Source organism: Paramormyrops kingsleyae, chromosome 2, assembly GCF_048594095.1.
Source record: "Paramormyrops kingsleyae isolate MSU_618 chromosome 2, PKINGS_0.4, whole genome shotgun sequence".
In the NCBI taxonomy this organism is placed as follows: Eukaryota; Metazoa; Chordata; class Actinopteri; order Osteoglossiformes; family Mormyridae; genus Paramormyrops; species Paramormyrops kingsleyae.
The window spans coordinates 7,790,120-7,811,173 of NC_132798.1; the positions used below are offsets into that span (position 1 = coordinate 7,790,120).

Below are 21,054 nucleotides of genomic sequence, written 5' to 3' on the forward strand. Positions count from 1 at the left end.
ATATACACACAATCACGGACTATGGGAAATTTGGAGGTGCCAGGCAGCGTGACCGGATGCTTTTGGACTGTGGGAAGAAACCTGGAACCTGCAAACTGCACACACACAGCGCAGAGGTGGAATTTGAAAAATTACTGTTTGGAGAATGGATGTTCAGATATTAAACCCACTATCAAAGAACTTTTGGAAGGATTTTTTGATAATTGTATATAAAGATCAAGGTCACCAACGTTGAGGAAGTCACTCAAGAAAGTAATCCATTAAATCCAGACCAAGGTTTTGTTTCAACCAACCAGTTGAGTATAAAGAGTGACAGTCACAGAGTACTCAACTGGTTGGCTGAAACAAAACCTTGGTCTGGATTTGTACTTTCTGGACCTGAACTTTCCACCTCTGTCTTTAATGGATTACTTTCATGAATAGCTTCCCCAACACTGCCAAGGTGACACAGCCAGCTAGTGCTGATCATTTGTGCAAACTTCTCCAGCAGTGCTGAAGAGAACCTTCAATCCTTAATTAATAGAATGAATAGGGTTTGTTCAGCAATAATCACAGTAGAAGGCGGCCATTTTTATGAGTCTAATATTTAGTCTGTTTCCTTTTTAACTACATAAGTGGTGTTTGTCATTTGTTGAATATTTTTTCTGTAATTAATTGCCATTCTGCACCATTTTTTCTTTTTTATGTGACACCGATAGTACTTCAACTGTAATAAAATGCAGGAAACTCCAAGTGTTCAAAAAGTTTTGACTGGCAGTGTAGTTTATAGGGGTAATATCTATTAAACATTTACACACATATCCATGAGGGAGTTTCTCAATGTTCCAGACACCTTTAGAATACCAATAGGTTAACATCCACTTAAATGTTATTATGGGGAGACCATGTCTTTAGATTCCCCCTCAACTGTGAAGCTACTCACTTCATGGCGCTTAAAATGAGTTTCCACCAAGACATTCCGAATGCCGTGGGAAGGTATTTCTGACAAACGCTGGGGGAAAAAAAATAGCTCATTTGGATGGCAGAGGTATGAAACATTTGTCAGAAACATTTTTTTTTTTTAAAGCACAAGCACAGAAGATGAGAGCCTGGAGAAAGAGTCTGATGTAAAGTAAACGTTTGCGCGTAAACAGCGATTGGCCTAACCGAGGGGCTTACCTTCATAATGCAGGGAAGCACTGGGTGTTTCTCGATGCTCTTATAGATGCCGGCGTACAATACGGAACAGGCAGACCCAATTAAAATGTCATTAAACTCTGATGCCGACTCCCTCTCAAGACTTCATACCTCAAAGCACATTAAACATTCCACTCCAAGGCCAGGCATTTGTTTAGATTTGATAAACAAACACATAAATAATAGAGAAAGAAAAATGAACCGGCATCATTCTCACAAGGCTGCCTCTTATCGACCTGACTGGTCAGTGTGTTGGCAGTTTGCACCAGCCAGAGTCGAAGCACGTGGACACAGAACCTTCTGGCTGACTGGGAAAATTCCGTAAAGGTCCTTAATTAACTACCTGCCAGCCTGGTTAATGACCAGTGATCATCAGCTTGATTAACCAGCAAACTGGTCAACAAAAACGTTAGCCTAAGCAAGACAATAATAATATTATTAATAAAAATAATAATAATTCCACAAAAGGCACTCAACAAAAACGTTAGCCTAAGCAAGACAATAATATATTATTAATAAAAATAATAATCATACCAAAAGTCACATATTGAAACTGATGTTTAGACAAACTTAATTTATGCAAGAATAACAGGAGCTTATTTTATACTCGTCATTTTCACACATACAAATCGAGTTTCGCATAAACTTGATGGAGTGACAATTTTGGATACATATTTTTTTAGCACAATAAATGTAAATAGACCAATAATGTTTTAATGAGGACAAATTTAAAACAAATCTTTTCTGGGAACTAAGATGCTTGGCAACATTGACTAAGTGGATTTTTTATTAATTGGAAAAGCGAGTCTTGGAGAATAACAAGGGACAAGCTAAGAGGCTCCAGCTGAGGCAACAGTACAGTCATCAGAGTCTCACGGCTGTTTCCCCCCCCCCCCCGTTAGCACACTCCCCCGTTTGCTTCTCCCCCATTTGCGGTTTGTGCTGACAGCGGTTTGAAATGCGGGACGCGGGTGTGAGGTGAAGGTAGCGAAGGAATTATACAGAGAATGAAGCAGAAGGGGGAAAACAGGCGGGCGGCATGCAGGTCGCGCATAAATCAACATCGACCGGGATGAAGAAATGGAAAACGGGGCTGAGGACTCGACTCAACAATGGGGCAAACAAAGGCTGAGAGGGGCAAAGTTAAATAAAAATAAACGTAATCGCTCAACAAGGCTGGAAGTCGTCCAGACAAACAAGCTGCCTACCGTCGCCGTCCCGTATTGAAATTTTAGCATGAACATTATCGCCGTGGCAACTTGAGCTCGATACAAGCTGGCGCTGAGGAACGTTTTAGAAGAATCAATACCGTGGAATGCCCCTCTCCCGGGCATCCACTACAAACAGGACCCTTGGAGATGAAAGCGACAATGAAGGAGGCAATGACTCATGGAAAATAGCGACACAGAAAGAAAATAAAAAAAACAGGGAATCGGAGAAATGAAAGCGTGCAATTCTGCAGGCGAGGGGCCGTTAGATCAAGACTGATCCCGTACATGAAGGGGAGGAAGGCGAGACGGAGAAAAGGACGGGGATGAGGGAAGGAGTAAAACGAGGAGCAGACATGCGGATAAATGCGGGATAAATGAAGAATAAAATGGGGGTGGGATGCAAATAAAGATATGAGGAATAGGGCAATAAAAAGGGCAATACAGGCGGAGAGGAATACGGAAGAGAGAAGCACAAGGAAAAGCATCAAGACAGGGATCAAGGCAGGGAAATGGATGGGGACAGGGATGAGGACAGGATCAGGGATGGAGGGGTTAGGAATAAGGGGCCGTCTCCTAGCAACTCCTGCACCCCCCAACAGAGCTGCTGCTGTATCTGTGAGGAGCTACACCTGGATGATCGGAGATGCCACCACCACACATTTACAGTACACACATCGCCATGGAAACAGACTCTGCAGATTCTAAAGGGGACCGGCGACCCGCCTGTGACCCCCGCCGGGGCCGGCCCGTCCCTGTCTGGGGAGGGCAGGCCGTCGGGCTCTGACAGGCAAGCGCGTCCTCCTGGAAACGGCCATCATTAGGCGTTTGGGACACCGGCTGAAGGACAGAGGGGGCACGGGGACAGGGAAACGGCACCGTCTTCAGTCGAAAACAACACGCCACAGAAGAGCCACACAATGAAAGCTTTTATGAATTATACCCGGGGCTGTGGTGTGCAACAGGCCATAGCCTCTGAGAAAAGGCTTCAGCGCCGCCCCTGCAGTCACGTGACAGTGCGGTGACAGCTGCTTGAGTGACAGGGAAGCAACAGCCAGCAGACAGAGAGCAGATTTCATTTATTAGTCCTTTAATAAGATAACTGTTTCTTTCATTTTCCTTGTTAAGGGTAATAATGAGGAAAATTAATCCTGGCCAGGGAGCCAGAGGCTGGCCAATTATAAAGGCTGGTGCTGGGAGTGGGACTGCAGACACTCCCTTCCGCGTCCGTCCTTGGGGAGACATGCAAACTCTCCGGAATACAGCGTCAGAAGCTAAGGGTCATGGGTACAGATCCGGATACGGAAACAAGTCCTTTAACAGAAGGGAACGACGGGGCAGATGTGGGGGGGGGGGGGTATATCCTGATGAAATCAGGAAGGAGGGGGCAGGTGTACTCCACGAATCCCCCAGGCCCCACCCCCCCCCTCCTGGCGTGCTGGGGGGGCCCGACTTTAGGAGGGATCTGACCGGCTGATCCTGTAAATCCTGAGTGAATGTGATGTTCGTTTTTGGAGGCATTTAAAAAGGAAAAAAAAGAAAAAAAATTGAGGTCAATCGATTTTCCCCCCAACCCAGAAATCCAACCCCCCACCCAATCAGAACCATAAAAAAAGTTAAAAACAAGGTCTGCTGCTGAATGGCTTTACTCCTCTCAGTCCAGGGGAGGGGGCCCGCCCGAGGGGGCTGAGGTGCGGTCGGTGGTCCCGCGCCCGTTCCTCCGCGCCCGGGTGGTCTTGGCGGCTGGGCTTCTACGGGCGACGGGCTGGCGCCTCCCCGTGGGCCCCAGCCAAACCCCCCCTCCCCCGCGCGCGGCCCCGCCCAGTGCCCACAGGTCACTTGCGCGAGTGCAGCGTATCCTGGAACTTGGTGCTGGTGTAGCGCACGTGGAAGCCCTTCTTGTTGATGGTGTCGTCAGAGCGGAACTTGATGACGATGGAGTCGCCCGCAGAGTAGATCTCCTCTGGAGGCTGAAGGAGGCGGGGACAGAATGAGGTCACCAGATGCCCCCCAATCAGCTTTAAGCAGAAGGTACACCAACACTCCCAACCAGTGCCGACTCGGCTCAATTAGCCATTTCGGCAATACACTTCAGAACAACTCATTCCCGTGAAAAACATGTTACTAAAGGTACGGTCTACACATTAAAAGTCATAGAATTGAGTTTCCTGACCCGTGTCGGTGTTAAGTTAAAGTCACCTTGGGGGGGGGGGGGGGGGGGTGGACATTCTGGTCCTCCGCAAATTAAAATTGGCTCAGGAATGTAAACGACCCTTAAGTCCGCGCTCAGAGGTCACCAGCGCGTGGCGCCTAAGACCACGCCGAACAGATGGATCCGTCATCGCCGCTCAGTGCGGATAACAGAGGGCTCTCTGGTGTGACCCCCCCTGGCGGAATCACGGTAATGGGTGCTGGTATCTTGCCAAGTCCCTCAACCTCTTCAGCTGATGCCTTGACGCCCCCCCGGCGGCTCCACCGCAGCTCCGTTTCCGGCTCCCTCGCCTCCCCGGGGCCCTTATCGCCGATTACGACGGGCACGACCTACTTTTATCAGCCCCAGTAGCTGATCGAGGAGAGCTGTCCTCCAGTCACAACGTGACAGATTAAGATCGAGGATGCGGGGATGAAACTTTGGTAAAAGTAATTAATATTTGGAAATGGAGTTCGAAACCCGTAAGCCCCCGGCGGTCGATTAGCATTATGTGACAGGTGTGTGGCTGCGGGCGTTGGTAAGGCCCCAGTGCGTTGGTGATTCAGTAACGAGCCTGTCGGCCTCAACATATCAGCCGCTCGGGGGCGGAACCACGGCCCTGAGCGGAGGCAGCTCACCCCTGACCCGCAGTACCGGCCCAGCCTGGGAGATTTGCTGTCAGCGCCGTCGAACAGCTCCATGTAGTCGTAGCCGCAGTCGGCCTCCTCCTCGATCTCGAAGGTCTGGAAGATGAGCTCGACGCCATAGCCCTTCTCGGCCGAGATCACCCACTGGCAGTCAGAGGCGCTGGGGTAGTTGTTGTCCCCAAACTGGGCGTGGGAGTACAGGTCTTTGGTCTTGACCTCTGCTTTCAGGCGACCTCCACACTCTGGACACACAGAGAGTCAGGAGCACGTGAGGGATGATTTGGCGAGGAGGGGCGTCACGTGACTACCGGAGCGCCCTTATAAGGCTGCCGCACCCCTGCCTGACAGATAGGGGGCGGGCCATCCCCGGGACACACCTGCCGTGTGTGACGCCTCAAAGCCCTTCCTCTGCACCGAGTTGTCGGAGAAGAAGCGCAGGAATATCTTGTTGCCGCTGGAGAAGACGGGCTGGGGCTTCTTGGTGCCGCAGAAGCGGCCCAGACTTGGGGCTTTGCTGTCGCGTCCGTCGTAGATCTCCACGTGGTCGTACGCGCATTCTAGGTGCGCCTCCATGTCGATCTCGTTGAAAGCCTGGAGGTACACGGGATGGACACGAGCCTCATTCTCTCGCCATGGCAACAAGTATAGCGTCAGAGGATGGTGTTTTTAAATTTTTTTTTTTTATCTGTCTGTCCATCCATCCATCCATTTAATTAGAACAGCTTCACAATGAACTTGGAACCTATTCTACGAAATGCAAGGCGCAAGGCCAGGGGTATCATCACACAGCCACACACACACACACACACACACAGCCACACCCACATACAGCCACACACACACACACCCACATACAGCCACACACACACACACAGCCACAACCACATACAGCCACACACACACACACACACACACAGCCACACCCACATACAGCCACACACACACACACACACACACACACACACAGCCACACCGACATACAGCCACACACACACACACAGCCACACCCACATACAGCCACACACACACACACACACACACAGTCACACCCACATACAGCCACACACACACACACACACAGCCACACCCACATACAGCCACACACACACACACAGCCACACCCACATACAGCCACACACACACACACACACACACACACACACACAGCCACACCCACATACAGCCACACACACACACACAGTCACACCCACATACAGCCACACACACACACACACAGCCACACCCACATACAGCCACACACACACACACACACACAGCCACACCCACATACAGCCACACACACACACACACACACACACAGTCACACCCACATACAGCCACACACACACACACACAGCCACACCCACATACAGCCACACACACACACACACACACACACACAGCCACACCCACATACAGCCACACACACACACACACACAGTCACACCCACATACAGCCACACACACACACACAGCCACACCCACACACAGCCACACACACACAGCCACACCCACACCCACACACAGCCACACCCACACACAGCCACACACACACAGCCACACACACACAGCCACACCCACATACAGCCACACCCACATACAGCCACACACACACAGCCACACCCACACCCACACACAGCCACACGCACACACACACGCACACGCACACGCACACACACACGCACACGCACACGCGCACACGCACACGCACACGCACACACGCACACGCACACAGTGGGTGTGTAATGGAATCAGTCATTTTAAGGGAACAGCATATCTTTGTGCCCTAATTTCCATTAAATAGAAATAAATATGCAAAAATTGGGCCAAAAGTCCTCATTCAGCAAACAAAGACTGGGGGCCAATAAGAATAATTATTCACACAGGCAGACACGTTAACGAGATTCGGAAATCCATTGTTCCAGGGAATCGGGGGGTGCGGGGTGGGGGGTGGGGGCCCGATCCACGTCAGCGCCGCGAATGCCTGGGAGACAGGTGGGCCGCAGGGAGGGTGGGGGGACACGTACGATCTTGATGCGGTGTCCCGGCGTGGTGGAGAGTGTCCAGGAGCACGCCTTCTTGCTGGGGTACTTATCGGGCCAGTTCGGGCTGGTGATGATACCTGACACGCTGGTCACCACGTGGTCACATCCCGCTGCAGAAGACACAAGCACAGCGTCAGCCCCATGTGTCCCCCCCCCCCCCAGAGATACCCCCCCGTGCCACAGCCCCCCAAGGGCACGGGCAAACTGAGGACAATTTCCTAAAAATAGCCCCCAGTGCGGTTTCACATTTCGCAGGACTGTGCAGTACTAGAGAGGCGGGGGGGGGGGGGGGGGGGGGGCACACCTTCCTTGCAGTCGTGCTTGTTCTCGTGCAGCGTGAATCCACTCCTGCACTGACAGGTGTAGCTCCCAAAGGTGTTCACGCACTCATGCTGGCAGCCCCCATTCTCCTTGGAGCACTCGTCCTTATCTGGGAGGGGGGGGGGGCAGGAGCAGATAGGAACAGACCTCAGTGTCAGCTCAAGCGCCCCCCTGCCCCGCTGACCCAGACCTCCATGTCAGCTCACCGGAGAAGAACTGGGCCTTGAAGCCCTTCTTGGACACGGTGTTGTCGGACTTGAACTCAATGCGCATGTTGTTGTACTGCGAGGTGATGGCTTCCGGCTTCTCTGTCCCACAGAACTTGCCGTGCAGCTTGGAGTCGGCGGACAGTCCACTCCTCACCTCCACGTAGTCATACTTGCAGACCTGCGGATGGCATTCCAGAAGCTCCAACCGACATCCCATGGTCTACCTTCAAGGCTCCTCCTCGCCCAATGAAATCACAGCAAACAACACATAGTCCCTCCCCATCCCACCCTGACGAATCCCCAAGACGCAACGCTGGCGCGATTCTCACATCATTTCCCTCAGTCTCAAAGACGTCAAACACCAGGGTGATGCGGTACTGTGTTGGTGCCACCAGCTGCCAGATGCAGTTTTTGTTGGGGGGGTACTCCCGGGGCCAGCCGGGGCTGGTGATGGAGCCGTTGAGCTTGGTAATGAAGCCCCCGCAGGCAGCTGTGGATGGGGTCGGGGGACACACGGGGGCATTAGTATGTGACATGTCTTCCTTTCCTGAACAGCATAACACACAGTCAAGCATACAAATACCAGACAGCAGGTAAGCATGTGTACTGCAGGGCTCTGGGCTAGACAGGTGCGATTGAATCCTACAAGGACTTTCATTACAGGCATCTAAAAAACTATTAATATGACAAAAGCGACGGGGGAAGGAATTAAAGTGAACGTCACACGGCATAAAGTGAAACATGAGCGTGCTTTGTAACGGCCAGCTAGTTTGTAACCCTCTCCCGCTGAGACGGGCGGGCTGTTTACCCGCCGACACTCCGCACCGTTCACCATCACGTGACCTTTACGTGCCCCTTCAGTTCTCCGACACCCTTCTCCATTTTTTGTCACTTTAATTAACCGGCAAACTCGACCAGCGTCTCCGAGGAAGGGATCTGCGATGGGGAGGTTAACATGATTTTCATCTTTGGGGTCCCGCTGCCTAGCAGTTCTAAACAGGGCCATAAATCACCGACGGGCGGATATGGCGGGGCGTGTATCTGTGACGGGGTGCCCAGCAGGGGGGGGTCACACTCGCCTGTGAGGCCTGGGCTGCCCACCTGCCCCGTTAAGACCACAGAACAGTGGAGGTGAGGATTACGAGGACCGCGGAGAGGTGAAAGGGAGGCGTACGATTTAGAAGAGAACGGATTCAAAAAGAGCCTGGAATGGTATTTATACTTTTTTTTTTTTTAATAAAAAGCAGCTTAACAAAGCACTGAATGCTGCTTTTCTATGTCGCTTTGCACAAAAGCATCAGCTAAAGAAGTGCAAACGTATTCTGCACTTAAATTTACTTCCTATTAGACAAGCTTTATTTGTTTGAATAGTTATTCAGCTCCTTCCCACTCATGCCTGTCACCCAATTACATGGCACCTGACAGCTATTATGGGCTGGCCCCCCCCACCCCATCACGAGACTGACAGGTGGATTTCGCAGGTGACTGCAGTTTTGAGGAAGTCCGTGCTGGTGAAGCAGGAGTTAAGTGATAACATGAGGTTTGTAGTTTAAAGGTCTACATTCCCATTCTCGCCTACGGTCGTGGGCTTTGGGTGACGACGGGATGAACAGGGTTCGAATGAGCTTTCTCAGCAGGGACGGCAGATGACAGAGGGAGGACTTCATAAACCAAGAGGGACCTCATTTTATGGCAGACCCAGGGTACGCTGCAGAGATTTTATCTCCCAGCTAGCTTGGGAACGCCTGGAGATCTCCCAGAGCGAGCTAGAGCAGGGTTGCTCATCCCTGCTCCTGGAGACCTACCACCCTGCAGAACTTAGCTGCAGCCCTAATTTAACACACCTGATACAAATACTCAGGCCCTTTAGTAGTATCTCAGTATTAGAGTCAGCTATGTTGAAGCTAAGCTGTTGAAGCAGCCCTGAGCTACAGTCTGTAGCCACGGTCTGATATTCTGCCACCACCAGGAGGCGCCATGCGGCGATGTGATGAGGTGAGATGCTTTTCTGACATTAAGCTCTGTTTTGTATAGCTCTAATTCCCATGTTATTGGTCAGTCAACGGAAGATTATCCTAGCAGCATTTGTACCTAAGCTGACTCCTTGGCAGCTGTGTGCTTGTGATTTATCATCCGCTTCAGTTGTAAGTCATGTTACACAAAAGCCTCTGCTAAATAAACATCAGGGTGCATGCGGAGCGTCGGCACGCCGTCTGCTACTGGACAGCGCAAGCCGCCACACCTCCAGCTCCTGGAATCACTGGGCATCAATCATCACTGGGCATCAGTCATACTCTACTTATTGGACTTCTTTAAAGATTCAAGGATTCAGCATTCAAGGGTTTTATTTGTCACATGCAAGATTTGCAGTCCAGCTATAACCTGCAGATGATCAACTCTTGCCATATGTAAGAATTACTGAAAAGAATTATGACAAAAAGTAACAGTATAATACATATGTAATTAATAAGGAACAGTAAAGGAAAACAAGATATGGACAGCAGAGCTCCAATGAAGTGCATGTTGCATGAGTAAGGAGTGAATGTTTAATTATAACTGCCAATTAAGCATTAAGTAGTGTGATGGCCTGAGGGCAGAAGCTCCTGCTGAGCCTCTCAGTTCTCACTGATACCAGAAGCTCTCCAGACCTTTATTTTGAGCTGTCAAGCAAACCACTTTTATTTTCCTCATTGCCATTTTCCCCTCCAATACCTGTCTGCCCCAAAGCCACCGGGAGCTGGGCCACCTTCAGGCCGGAGACGCAGTTTCATGGGATTTCCTCTAGATGCCGACAGAGGGGACATTTTGAGAGAGGAGAGCGGTGAAGCCTGCAATGCGCACCGCTAACGATCGAGAGACCCACCGGCGACCCATACTGGCCGTATCACGCTACTGCTGGCACCCCTGAAAGTTATAGGGGGGCGTTGTGATGGCGCCGTCCGGTCAGCGCGACGTAAGGAAAGGTCAGCAGTAACTCGCGGCCGCCAGAGTCATCACCGATTAAATGTTTTATGAGGCCTCTCAGGGCCCACGGCATGCTGGGATACGCACCTTCGCAGCTGCGCTTGTCGGAGGCCAGCTCGAACCCGGGGTCGCAGGCGCACTGGTAGCTGCCTAGCGTGTTGACGCAGCGCTGCTCGCACCGCCCGTTGTCTGGCTTGGAGCACTCGTCCATCTCTGTGGAAGGAGGGGTGACAATGACTGACTCTCTGCCCCTACCCCCCCCCCCCGGGCAAGTCCTACCCCCCCCCCCCCTTTATCTGCCATCCCAACAACACCCCAAACCTTCAGCCTCAAACTGCTACCGTTACTCACATGGCACATGAAGTCAGCGCTGTGTTCCTCACAGTGACACACTTCCTGTCCATCCCAGCCACCCCCCCACATTAACCCCATCCCAGCTGCTGATTCAGTGACTCATCTTTACTTATGACAGATCCACGGAGTTGGGTAATTCAGGTCCAGAGAGGAAAAGTCCAGACCGGGATTTAGTTTCACCCAACCAGTTGAGTACTCTGTTACTGTGACTCTTTATGCTGGTTAGCTGAAACAAAATCCTGGTCTGGACTTTTACTCTCTGGACCTGAATTACCAAACTCTGCGGATCCACTATTACTTTCGACTTGTCAGTCGCATTAAAATGACCATTACCATAACAATTAGGTAGCAACAATTCTATACTATCAGTTTAATTCAATAATAACTTTTTTAACTGTCACAAATAAAAAACTGTTTATAACAATATAAATACAAGCTTGGACACAAAGTGAGATGTCAGATATAAATTCCGGAATGAAATACATCATGATTCCTGTATACAAATCGAGATTTACGAAAAAGAGTGACCCCTGTAATCGACACTGAGCTCGAGCACGTCACCCTTTGACCCCTGACCTTTGAAGAAGTTGGCGGCGAAGCCGGCCTTGTTGACGGAGCCATCGGACACAAACTTCATCCACAGTTGGCTGGAGCTGCTCTTGATGTCGTCGGGCTTGTCATAGCCACAGAAGCGGCCCAGCAAGGGACTGCTCTCTGAATTTCCATCACGCACCTCCAGGTAGTCATAAGCGCAGCTGTCATGTCTCTCAATCTGGGGACGAGGGTTATGTGGCAGGGTGAAGACGTCAAAGGGTACAAGATCCACCAATAAACTCATCCTTTTTGGTACTCCTAATGGGTTCCACTGAGAAGTACCAGGACTGGCCTCTAGGGGGACCCTGAAAGCGGTCTGCTTGCACCCCTCACCTCGAACGACTGGAAGGTCAGGCCCACGTGGAAACCTTGGGCCACGGTAATCTTCCACACGCACACCTTGTTGGGCCGGTAGTCGTCAGGGTAGTTGGGGGACTGGATCTGCCCACTGTCGCGTCTAACCTCCCCGCCGCAGATGGCTGAGAGACGGGGGAAGGGGGGCATTCACCGAGGCGGCAGCTTAACGGCTCTTCAAAACGATAATAGTAATTACAACAGGCTCTTTAGATGCGCGCCACGCCTGAAATGCTCCTCCTCTGACGCTGCTTACATTCATTACTGCTCATTCATTAGATGCTCAGCATAGATGAACTCATGCCTGGTCGACTACTTGTCAGCACGTATGGTTGAAATGTGCTATTTGCCTCACTTGTATGATGCTTTGGACAAAAACGTCGGCCGAATTAGTAAAAGTACAGTACTGTGAAAAAATGTTATGTTATTTATCTGGAGAGTAACTGTGTTTCTAATCATCTGAGCACATGCACATTAAGGATAACACAATAAATACTAACCAGAAATTCTTCCGGCCTGCAAAAAGTTTCAGACATTTGCTTGGATGGTTAGATAAACACCGCTTCAGTTCCCAAACCACTCCTCAGGGGCACCGTAGCCATTCCGTGTATTCATTAAATTCCACCACCAGCTCACTTAATTAATGAGCTCAATTAGTTAAATAACCCACTGATGTATTTATCAGGCAAAGGTGGCCGCTAGTGGTCAAGTGAAAAGATTGGATGGTTGCTGCAAATACTGGGGTGACTTTAGGAGAGGTTTTGAAAAGGCGGACACCGTTTGACAGACATATTATAGTTTTACACCAACAGGAAGATCATTTAGACGTTGGTTTCTTTGATGTGAACACAGCACTGTAAATGTAAATGTATGCAGGCGGACGAGGCGTAGAGGGTGGGGTTAGGAGTGTCAGTGAGGCCGATACGAAGGGAGATGGAGGGTGTAGGGTGTGGCGGTGGTGGGGGGGGGGCTGCGGCCCAGTACCTTCATAGACAGCCGAGAAGCCTTTGCCCACCCAGTTACTGCTGCTGCGGAACTCGATCCACAGCCGGCTGTCGGTGGAGATGATGGGATCAGGCAGCTTGTCGCCGCAGAAACGCCCTGCGCAGGCAGAGAAGCGAGAACCTTGGAGGTCATCGGCATCACAGCAGCACCACACTGACAGCTTTCTCACCGTCTGCTTAAAGACCCGCCATTCGGGGCGAGAAAATTACAGACTGCTGACAGTTTGAAAGCTGTGTAATATTAAAACACCTTTCAACACACTTTCCTAACGCACACATTTAGACTGTTTATATGACTACGATTCCCAGACAGACATCTGGCCTGAAACTACGTGATAATCTTAAATCTTTGTGATGGTATGACATTACCCAAAATATATTATAATAAAGTGGATTTTCTGATTTATGAAATGAATAATTTAAGTAAAGAATTTAGTTATAAAACGATAAGACCGCTGTCAGAGAGAAATTCATCTAAAGTTAAATTTTTATTGTTTATGACAGCATGTCTACTTGTGACTGACCTGCTTGACAATTTTGATGAATTTTCATATACTGTTGTGATAACTTGCCGTATCATTTAAAAATAATAAAATACTGTTGGACAGTCCAGCAGTTACAGTGTGACAGGCCTGAAGTATCCCCAAGAAAAGGCAGATAATCCGTCATTTTTACGGTGATTTACTCTGTCACATTCCCCAACGTGTGACGGCACGGTGGCTCAGTGGGTCGTATTGTCACCTCACACCTCGCGGGCCGGGGATTTGGATCTCGCCCTCTGTGTGTGGCGCTTGCATGTTCTTGCTGTGTTGCACAGGAAGAATCTGCAGTAGGGCAATCTGATGCCTGTAAATGTGCCGCAGTGTGTGTGTGTGTGTGTGTGTGTATACCGTCTGATGGCCTTAGTATTCCACTGCATGGTGTCCTGTGATACACTTCCTGCACTGGATAAGCAACGTGAATATGGATGGACCCTATAACATTTTGTTTTTCTGCTTTGAAAAGTCTGCCATGTAAAAGGCTCTACGGCAAGGGAGACATTAATATTATTAAAGCAATTATACTGAAGTACATCAATCCAGTGCTGCAGTAAAATCTGCAGTGAGAATTTTAATACTCCTCTGACAGAATGATTCTGAAGTCAGTTCATCTTACTGTGACTGTATCTTCGCCGATATTGATATTTAATAGCCACAATATCAACTTAACCTTTGGTTCAGGGCATCAATGTGTGTCATCGGATCATTTTTTGCTAATATGACAATAATCGAGCAGTACAGTAACAAATGAAGATGTCAGCAATTATGTGTTTTAAAAAAAAACTTTGCCAATAGAATTCAGTAGGAAGAAAATATAGAGCCACTCCCCTCTTATTGATGGGTTAAAAAACAGGGAAAATTAAGCCTCAAACGTATAGAGAGATGATTAAAAGCCAGTTTTCAAAGGCTGCGGTGTACAGCTGTATATGCACACGCACACACAGACCTGTTTTCATGTCTTTGTGGGGACCATCCATTCATTTCTATGGCCAAAACCCTAATCCCAACAATGACACCTTTAACCCCTACCCAGCCCTAACCTTAACCATAAGTAACCAAGCAAAATACAGCAAGACCTTGGATTGCGAGTAACTTGGTCTGCGAGTGTTTTGCAAGACAAGCAAATTTTTTTAAATAAATTTTAACTTGATAAACGAGCGAGGTCTTACAATACGAGTATTATCTATACGCTTCATCTGCCGAGCGTCACGTGATCATAACTGAGCCGGTGGTTCTCTCTCTCTCTCTCTCTCACTGCGGGATCGTGCATAATCTTTTCCCATGCGTGGTGTCAGTCGGTGTGCCTCACTTATATAATCAAAATTTAATAGAAAAGCACCACCCAAATAAGGGCGTAGCAGTGCAAGCGATGAATCCATTTAACGGCAATGCAATGTCCACATTTCCATGAAATCCTCAAAAGGAGGCAAAAGCGGCTGTCATTGGATGGGTTCCTTGTTAAAGTCGCACAAACAGAAAAAGATTCCAGTGAACCAACAGATAGCAGTGATTCCGTTAATTATAGTTAAAGTCGTCCTACAAAATAACCCTCCTCTTCTCTTCTCTCTCATCTCCCTCACACCATCCACGATTCTTTTCAAAGGTAAAGTGCAGGTTAATTTTCTTATGTATTTTTACTTTATATTTTGTATTAATCATTTTCATATAAATATTTTTGGGTTGTGGAACGAATCATCCGAGTTTCCATTATTTCTTATGGGAAAAAAATTGCTTTGATATACGAGTGCTTTGGATTAAAAGCATGTTTCCGGAACAAATTATGCTCGCAAACCAAGGTACCACTGTACTGGACTTTTGGCATTTTTAGTTTTTTGATTGCAGTCACAGATTTTTATAAAATTGAACTTCCCCTTGTGGGGACTGAAAAAAATTGTCAAAAGAACAGGTTATCACCACATTGTGGGGACATTTGGTGGACAATGCAATGTATATGTGACCCGCACACATGCCGGCTGACCTTTCAGCGGGGCTTTCCTCCAGTAGCCATCCCTGATCTCCACGTGGTCATACCAGCATAAGTGACTCCTGTACAGATCCATGGAGGTGAAGTTCAGAATGATCTTAAAAACCAAGAGACTCTGGTTAAAGAGGCTTCACTCTGGTCTGCTACAAACATCCGCCAAGAACAAGAGACAACGCTGCTCCTGAACGCCTCAACGGAATATGATCTAGAACAAAAACAAACTCAGACACACACAGGCATTTTCAATAAGCCCTCAACCAATGACAGCTACAACACAGGACCAAATCTAGGCTAAAACTGCAGCATCTGGATCAGACCTGGTACCTGTGCATCAGACACACTACTATCTAAGCTGCCATTCAACCTAAAATAATACACAATAGCTGTAAATTTATAGAATATAATACCATACATTAAGATGAGTGGCTTCCATAGAATCCAAAGGGTGATCTTAGGTGCTTTCACACCACAAGAACTTTTTTCCGGAACCAGAACCTTTTCCAGAATGAGGAACTTTTGTCATGTTCACACCACAGAAACTCGGCCTGATTGCAGTTCTTCAAAGGCAGTTACTTTTCAGAGGTGCGCTTACAGCGCTAGCTTGCGGACTGACCACAAGCACCAGAGATAACATATAAGTAACAGAGAAAAAATTAAAAAGAAATATTCTTGTACTTCAGTGACACGTAATGAATACATTTTTTGCTTGTGTTTCCATAATTCCAATACACTTTTGTCTAATATCGCTGGGGCCAGTGGTGAAACTTGTCATTAGCTAGATAACGTAACACCATTTTTTATTCTGTAGAAACCGAAAGATCTATCTACTGGCCAGATTTAATAATAAAATATAAACTTTTCACAGATCCTATGAATAAAGTAAAAGGCCCATTTTGATCAGAATTGCTTCCCCCTAATAAATAACAAAAAAACTTAACAAAACAACTTGTTCATTCTCCATGGTTTTGGGATGGTGGAGCAGTTACGTGTGAAGTTTAACCTACAAGCTTATTTAGCATAAAAGGTCCCAGTTCCCTTGTGCCGTGTGAAAGTGACATAACAAAGTAGCCAGGAGCTTCAAAGGTCCCCGGTGGAGACCAGGGACTTGTAACCAGGAACCAGGTTCCAGAACTTTGGTGTGAAAGTGCCTCTGGAGTCACAAAGGTTCACCCATATTTGGCCATTCCCACACATCTCTGAGGCGAGTGTCATTAAGCGGTTCTGCGAAGAACGGGGTCTGCCCACCTTTTCTCCAGGGGTCACCGATATCCTCCAGATGCAGTGCAGGTATGCGGAGTATCCGTTGGGGAATCCGGGAGATGAGAAGTTACCGCTGCTGTCCTGCAGGCTGTCTCCACACCCTGGCCAGACATGAGACACGGGGAGTGTGAGGGAGGCAGACCGCTAGTCCATTGGGCCATGGAGGAAAATGTCAATTGGTTGTTGGTTCGTAGAACCCAGCGATGATCTCTAGCATTCAGACTTGTTAACTGCCGGGTTGTTGAACTATCAAAATGAACGGCTCCCAACAAAGGAACCCACCTTGAAGGACCACTTGTTGACAGTAATCCTGCAGACAAGGAGGGGGAATGAGTGGAAGAGCAGGGCGCTAATACACCCTGTACTATAAACACTCGTCCGTTTGGACAAGCTGGGTCAAACCTAATCTGCGATTCCATTTATCTTTCTTTCCTGCTGCCCCCAGGGAAGCTCAGCGATGCCGCTCTGGATGCTCGGACCTATGGCAGGACAGCGCAGTCCCCAGAGGACGGATCGGGATGGCTCGAACCGTCACCCGCCTCCGCTTCTGGAATTACTCGGCAGACACTTGACACTCGCGCCCCCTGGGTTTCCGCAGCTGTGATAAGCATCACAACCGCCGTCGCCGCTCTCCCGCCGATACCTCAGGAAGTAGCAGGGCGGGTGTGTAAACAAGCATTTACGAGCGGCCCGGTTCCACCGGAGGCTGAGAGCAGATTTATGGGGATACACCAACCTCTGTGCCTCCCCCTCAGCTGCAGCCCCATCATCCAGCCCCTCATAGGTCTCCCACAGATACGGCTTCCAAGCTGCTTCCTTCCAGTCACATGGAGAAGGAGCTTCTGGTGCCAAGGCGACTGCTTCTGACTCAGTGCGTGTAACCGCGTGCATCACCTTCACACCCCATAGCCCTGCTGGTGCTCGGTCTAGAGGAGTTTCATGGAGTTTCACTCACTTTGCTTTGTTGGACCTCCCTGCCAGATTTTAAGGCCACGTTATCCCCAGTCTAAACATCGCGTCTGTTTGCTCATCACACACTCGAGAGGCCCGACATAGAACATGCAGCCTCCCATAAGGGCCGACATCTTGACTGAAGTATGAGGAAGAGGCCTCGTCACCGATCCTATCCCATTGTTCTCAAGAGACAGCTGTTCCATTACCTTCTTCTGGGAATAAGTGATGAGAAACTTCCCGTCCCAAGGCACTGTTTACACTCTGTCCCGTAGCCAAAGAGGCACAGTAACTGTAACCCAGGAAACCGCACTACATCAATGGCAGGCAAACAGCTATTTCAGGACGGGCAACCTCTGCTTCAGAAGTCAAGACGATCCTTTGTTCGGAGACATACAGCCCTTACCAAATAAGGGCATGTCACCAGCGGGGGGTGGGGGGGGGGGGGGTTGGGATGAGAGGAAGGTAGTACCCGTCCCCAGTTCCCAGATTTTCAGTCTGAAATCCATTACATCCCGAATGTCGAAGAGATGAGGAGATGAGACAGGGTGGGCCCTTACTGGAGCACTTGTAGAGTTTGCGTGCCTGAGCGATGTCTCCTTTGCTCAGCCTTGTCCGCTGGCCGATTGGCGGCCGGACTCCGTTGATGTCGTAACGGGGCAAAATGGTGTCCAAGAAGATACCCCTGCACATGAGAAAAACGAAGTGTTAATATGAGGGTGGGGGGCACAGGCTAAGTTCACACCATGGTACACCTTTCAGGAGACAGAGGGGGCTGGGAAACGCACATCCTGACTGGTATGTGGGCAGTGCTCCCAGCTGGGGTTGGGTTTCACTTTGACAACAGGCCAATGTTACAGTGTAAGTTGAGGGGAGGCAAACAGCCGTATCTGCAGAGGAAGCCAAGATGCTCCGGGGCCAGTGGGTAAAAGCGTTTAATGGTGAGGGAGTGAGACAGCGAGTCTGGGAAACATCGCTCTCCCTCAAAGCTGCCACCCGCGGGGTGTTGCCCCCACGGAGTCGCGGGGGAGCAAGCCGGCCTCCGAATTCCTCAAATAAACACATCAGGATGGTATTGCTCTTAAACGCTGCCATCGAGTCAGAGGATCCGCTGCATTCCTGGCGAATCGTAGGCGGGGGTGGCCCGTCACTATGCAGAGCATTCGCAAACATAAACAATGCACATAGGGAGGTCAAGGGTACCCTAGTGGTACGTACAGGAACGCCAGATGCATCTTTGACTCAAGCCGCCAATCAAGAGTCTTTGCGGTGAAAACACACTCGTCGCGAAAACATTATAATGCTTCCAATTCTCAGTGATAATTCCTGATGTACTGGGAACCTAATTACAAAATGTACTGAGGATGAGAGAGGCCACAGATCTGTTTTTATTATCCAGTCATTAGAACTTCAAGTACATTTGTACAACTCTGGCACCGTAGCTTTTCCTTGAATAAGGGCCCAGAACACTTAGTACAGAAAAAAAAACCCATCAGGTTTTTTCACTCCACTTTCTCGCTTGACACTTTGCTACTTTATCGTCCCTCCTTTCTCTCCGCAGCGGCGAGCGAAGGCTTGCTCCAGCTCCGTTCCCATGGAGACCCGCCCGTCAACGGCGGGCATGTGCAAACAGAGCAGCCTGAGCTAACAGTTTAAGCGCTGCCCGCCGGCTCCCAGAAGCCCGGCGCCGGTTGCCAGCGAACGCCGCTTCGGCCCGCGTCCACGCAGACAAAGGACACGCTGGCCGATCTTTATTTGATCTGGCCCCACGCCAGGTAGTGGGGGGTTCGGAAATCATTTGGGCGGACCTGAAAAGGCTCGGGTGACGTGATCCGAAGCTGCAATCCTAGTCCCCACAGTGACGGCTGTCTGTTACGTTTTTCAGGATTGGATACGTGGGGTGGGGGCTGGATTTTATGGTACAAAACCTACACAGAACACCTGGAACGATAAAATGCAGCCAGAGCGTGTGGCCACACAGCCCAGAATGAGCATGGGGAAATGCCACAAATCGAAGAGCAAAAACTGCTAACAAGCCAAACAGAAACAATTAAACAAACAAACAAACAAATAAATAAAAACAACTCAAAGGCATTTAAAGGCGAAACAGTGCGACCGACTAGCAATTTAAAAATGTGACTGCGCTTATAACAGGTAAGAGACAGAGCTTATACATAGGGGCCGCCGCATGACCCCTTTGTGTCCCAAATAGAGGGGTGACAGAAGCGAAACCATGCTCCTGTGTAATTGCCCTGTGAGGGGGTCTCCGCATGGCCAGACCCGGCATCCTGACTGCGCCAAGCGCTCACACAAACAGCGGGAACTTCATTTATAATAAACCCTCCTTGCTGGCAAACTCCTTTGGCAAACAGTGCTCCAGGGAACGTGTACTGAATGTTTTTCTTTGTTTTTGGAGTACAGAAGAGCACGCCGCCTTCTGATGAAATGCACTCAGCTTTCTAACACGTCTGGGAGCCAGTTTTGACCTTTGACTCGCTGACAAATATGTAATTAAAAACTTGGGAAACTCACAAATGCATCAGCAATGAAAGACATACCAAGCACACTGCTAAAAGACGCTTATAGGCTGTTCCTTCTTTGCCTGATGCACATTCATTTCCTCTGCAGAATGAGAAAAATTTTATTCGGTCATAAAAGAACCAAAACAATTATCCCTAACAGCGGTCGGTTAGGATGGTTTTTACACCAGATCTCGGCCTCTCTGCATCTCGCACAATCTATTCAGCAGAAACCGCTTCCCTAGAATCCTACATTCACAAATGAACTCTGAGCTGGCCTGGAGCGGCAAACCAGACAGAGAGGCTGCAAACGAAGAGGGGGAGGGAGGGGGAGGGAGGCAGAAAACAAAACCTCAGAAAAATAAGGAGGAGAGAACAACCCCCCCCAAGTACAGACAGCTGTTTCTCATATCTGAATGGTGCAGTAATCGCTGCAATCTGTGCCAGGCCCCACCCCACCCCACCCCCCCACGCTCATGCGGGTGCTTGCACTCATATTGTATCCCAGCACCAGACCTGTGGCTAACCGGGAGTTTTGATTTGTAACAATGAGGCAATTATATATATAAAAAAATAACTAAGATTTTAAAAAATGTACCACTCCACACTCCCTACCCATAATGCCACAGGGCTGACAGTATTTTTTTCCCAAGAAAACTCAACAGCAAAACAAAAACTTTTGTTTTATTGCTCCTGCTCCAAGGGAACCCATGTAGGATATATAAATTCAAAGC

The 21,054-nt window shown here is 49.1% G+C and overlaps 1 protein-coding gene across 1 annotated transcript in view; it reads right to left on the reverse strand.

Moving 5' to 3' along the window:
• Positions 1 to 3,457: 3,457 nt before the first annotated feature.
• The window catches only part of bmp1a (bone morphogenetic protein 1a), a 40,951-nt gene continuing 23,354 nt past the window's right edge, over positions 3,458 to 21,054 (reverse strand). Inside the window, exons 7-20 of the mRNA XM_023801791.2 lie at positions 18,362 to 18,486; positions 16,836 to 16,951; positions 15,585 to 15,687; positions 13,048 to 13,164; positions 12,043 to 12,188; positions 11,692 to 11,887; positions 10,849 to 10,974; positions 8,127 to 8,287; positions 7,795 to 7,975; positions 7,572 to 7,697; positions 7,250 to 7,377; positions 5,600 to 5,813; positions 5,214 to 5,464; positions 3,458 to 4,354 (exon numbers count right to left, since the gene is read on the reverse strand). Coding sequence (XP_023657559.1) covers positions 4,220 to 4,354; positions 5,214 to 5,464; positions 5,600 to 5,813; positions 7,250 to 7,377; positions 7,572 to 7,697; positions 7,795 to 7,975; positions 8,127 to 8,287; positions 10,849 to 10,974; positions 11,692 to 11,887; positions 12,043 to 12,188; positions 13,048 to 13,164; positions 15,585 to 15,687; positions 16,836 to 16,951; positions 18,362 to 18,486 — 2,125 coding nt within the window. The 3' untranslated portion in view covers positions 3,458 to 4,219. The remainder of the gene's footprint in view (positions 4,355 to 5,213; positions 5,465 to 5,599; positions 5,814 to 7,249; positions 7,378 to 7,571; positions 7,698 to 7,794; positions 7,976 to 8,126; positions 8,288 to 10,848; positions 10,975 to 11,691; positions 11,888 to 12,042; positions 12,189 to 13,047; positions 13,165 to 15,584; positions 15,688 to 16,835; positions 16,952 to 18,361; positions 18,487 to 21,054) is intronic.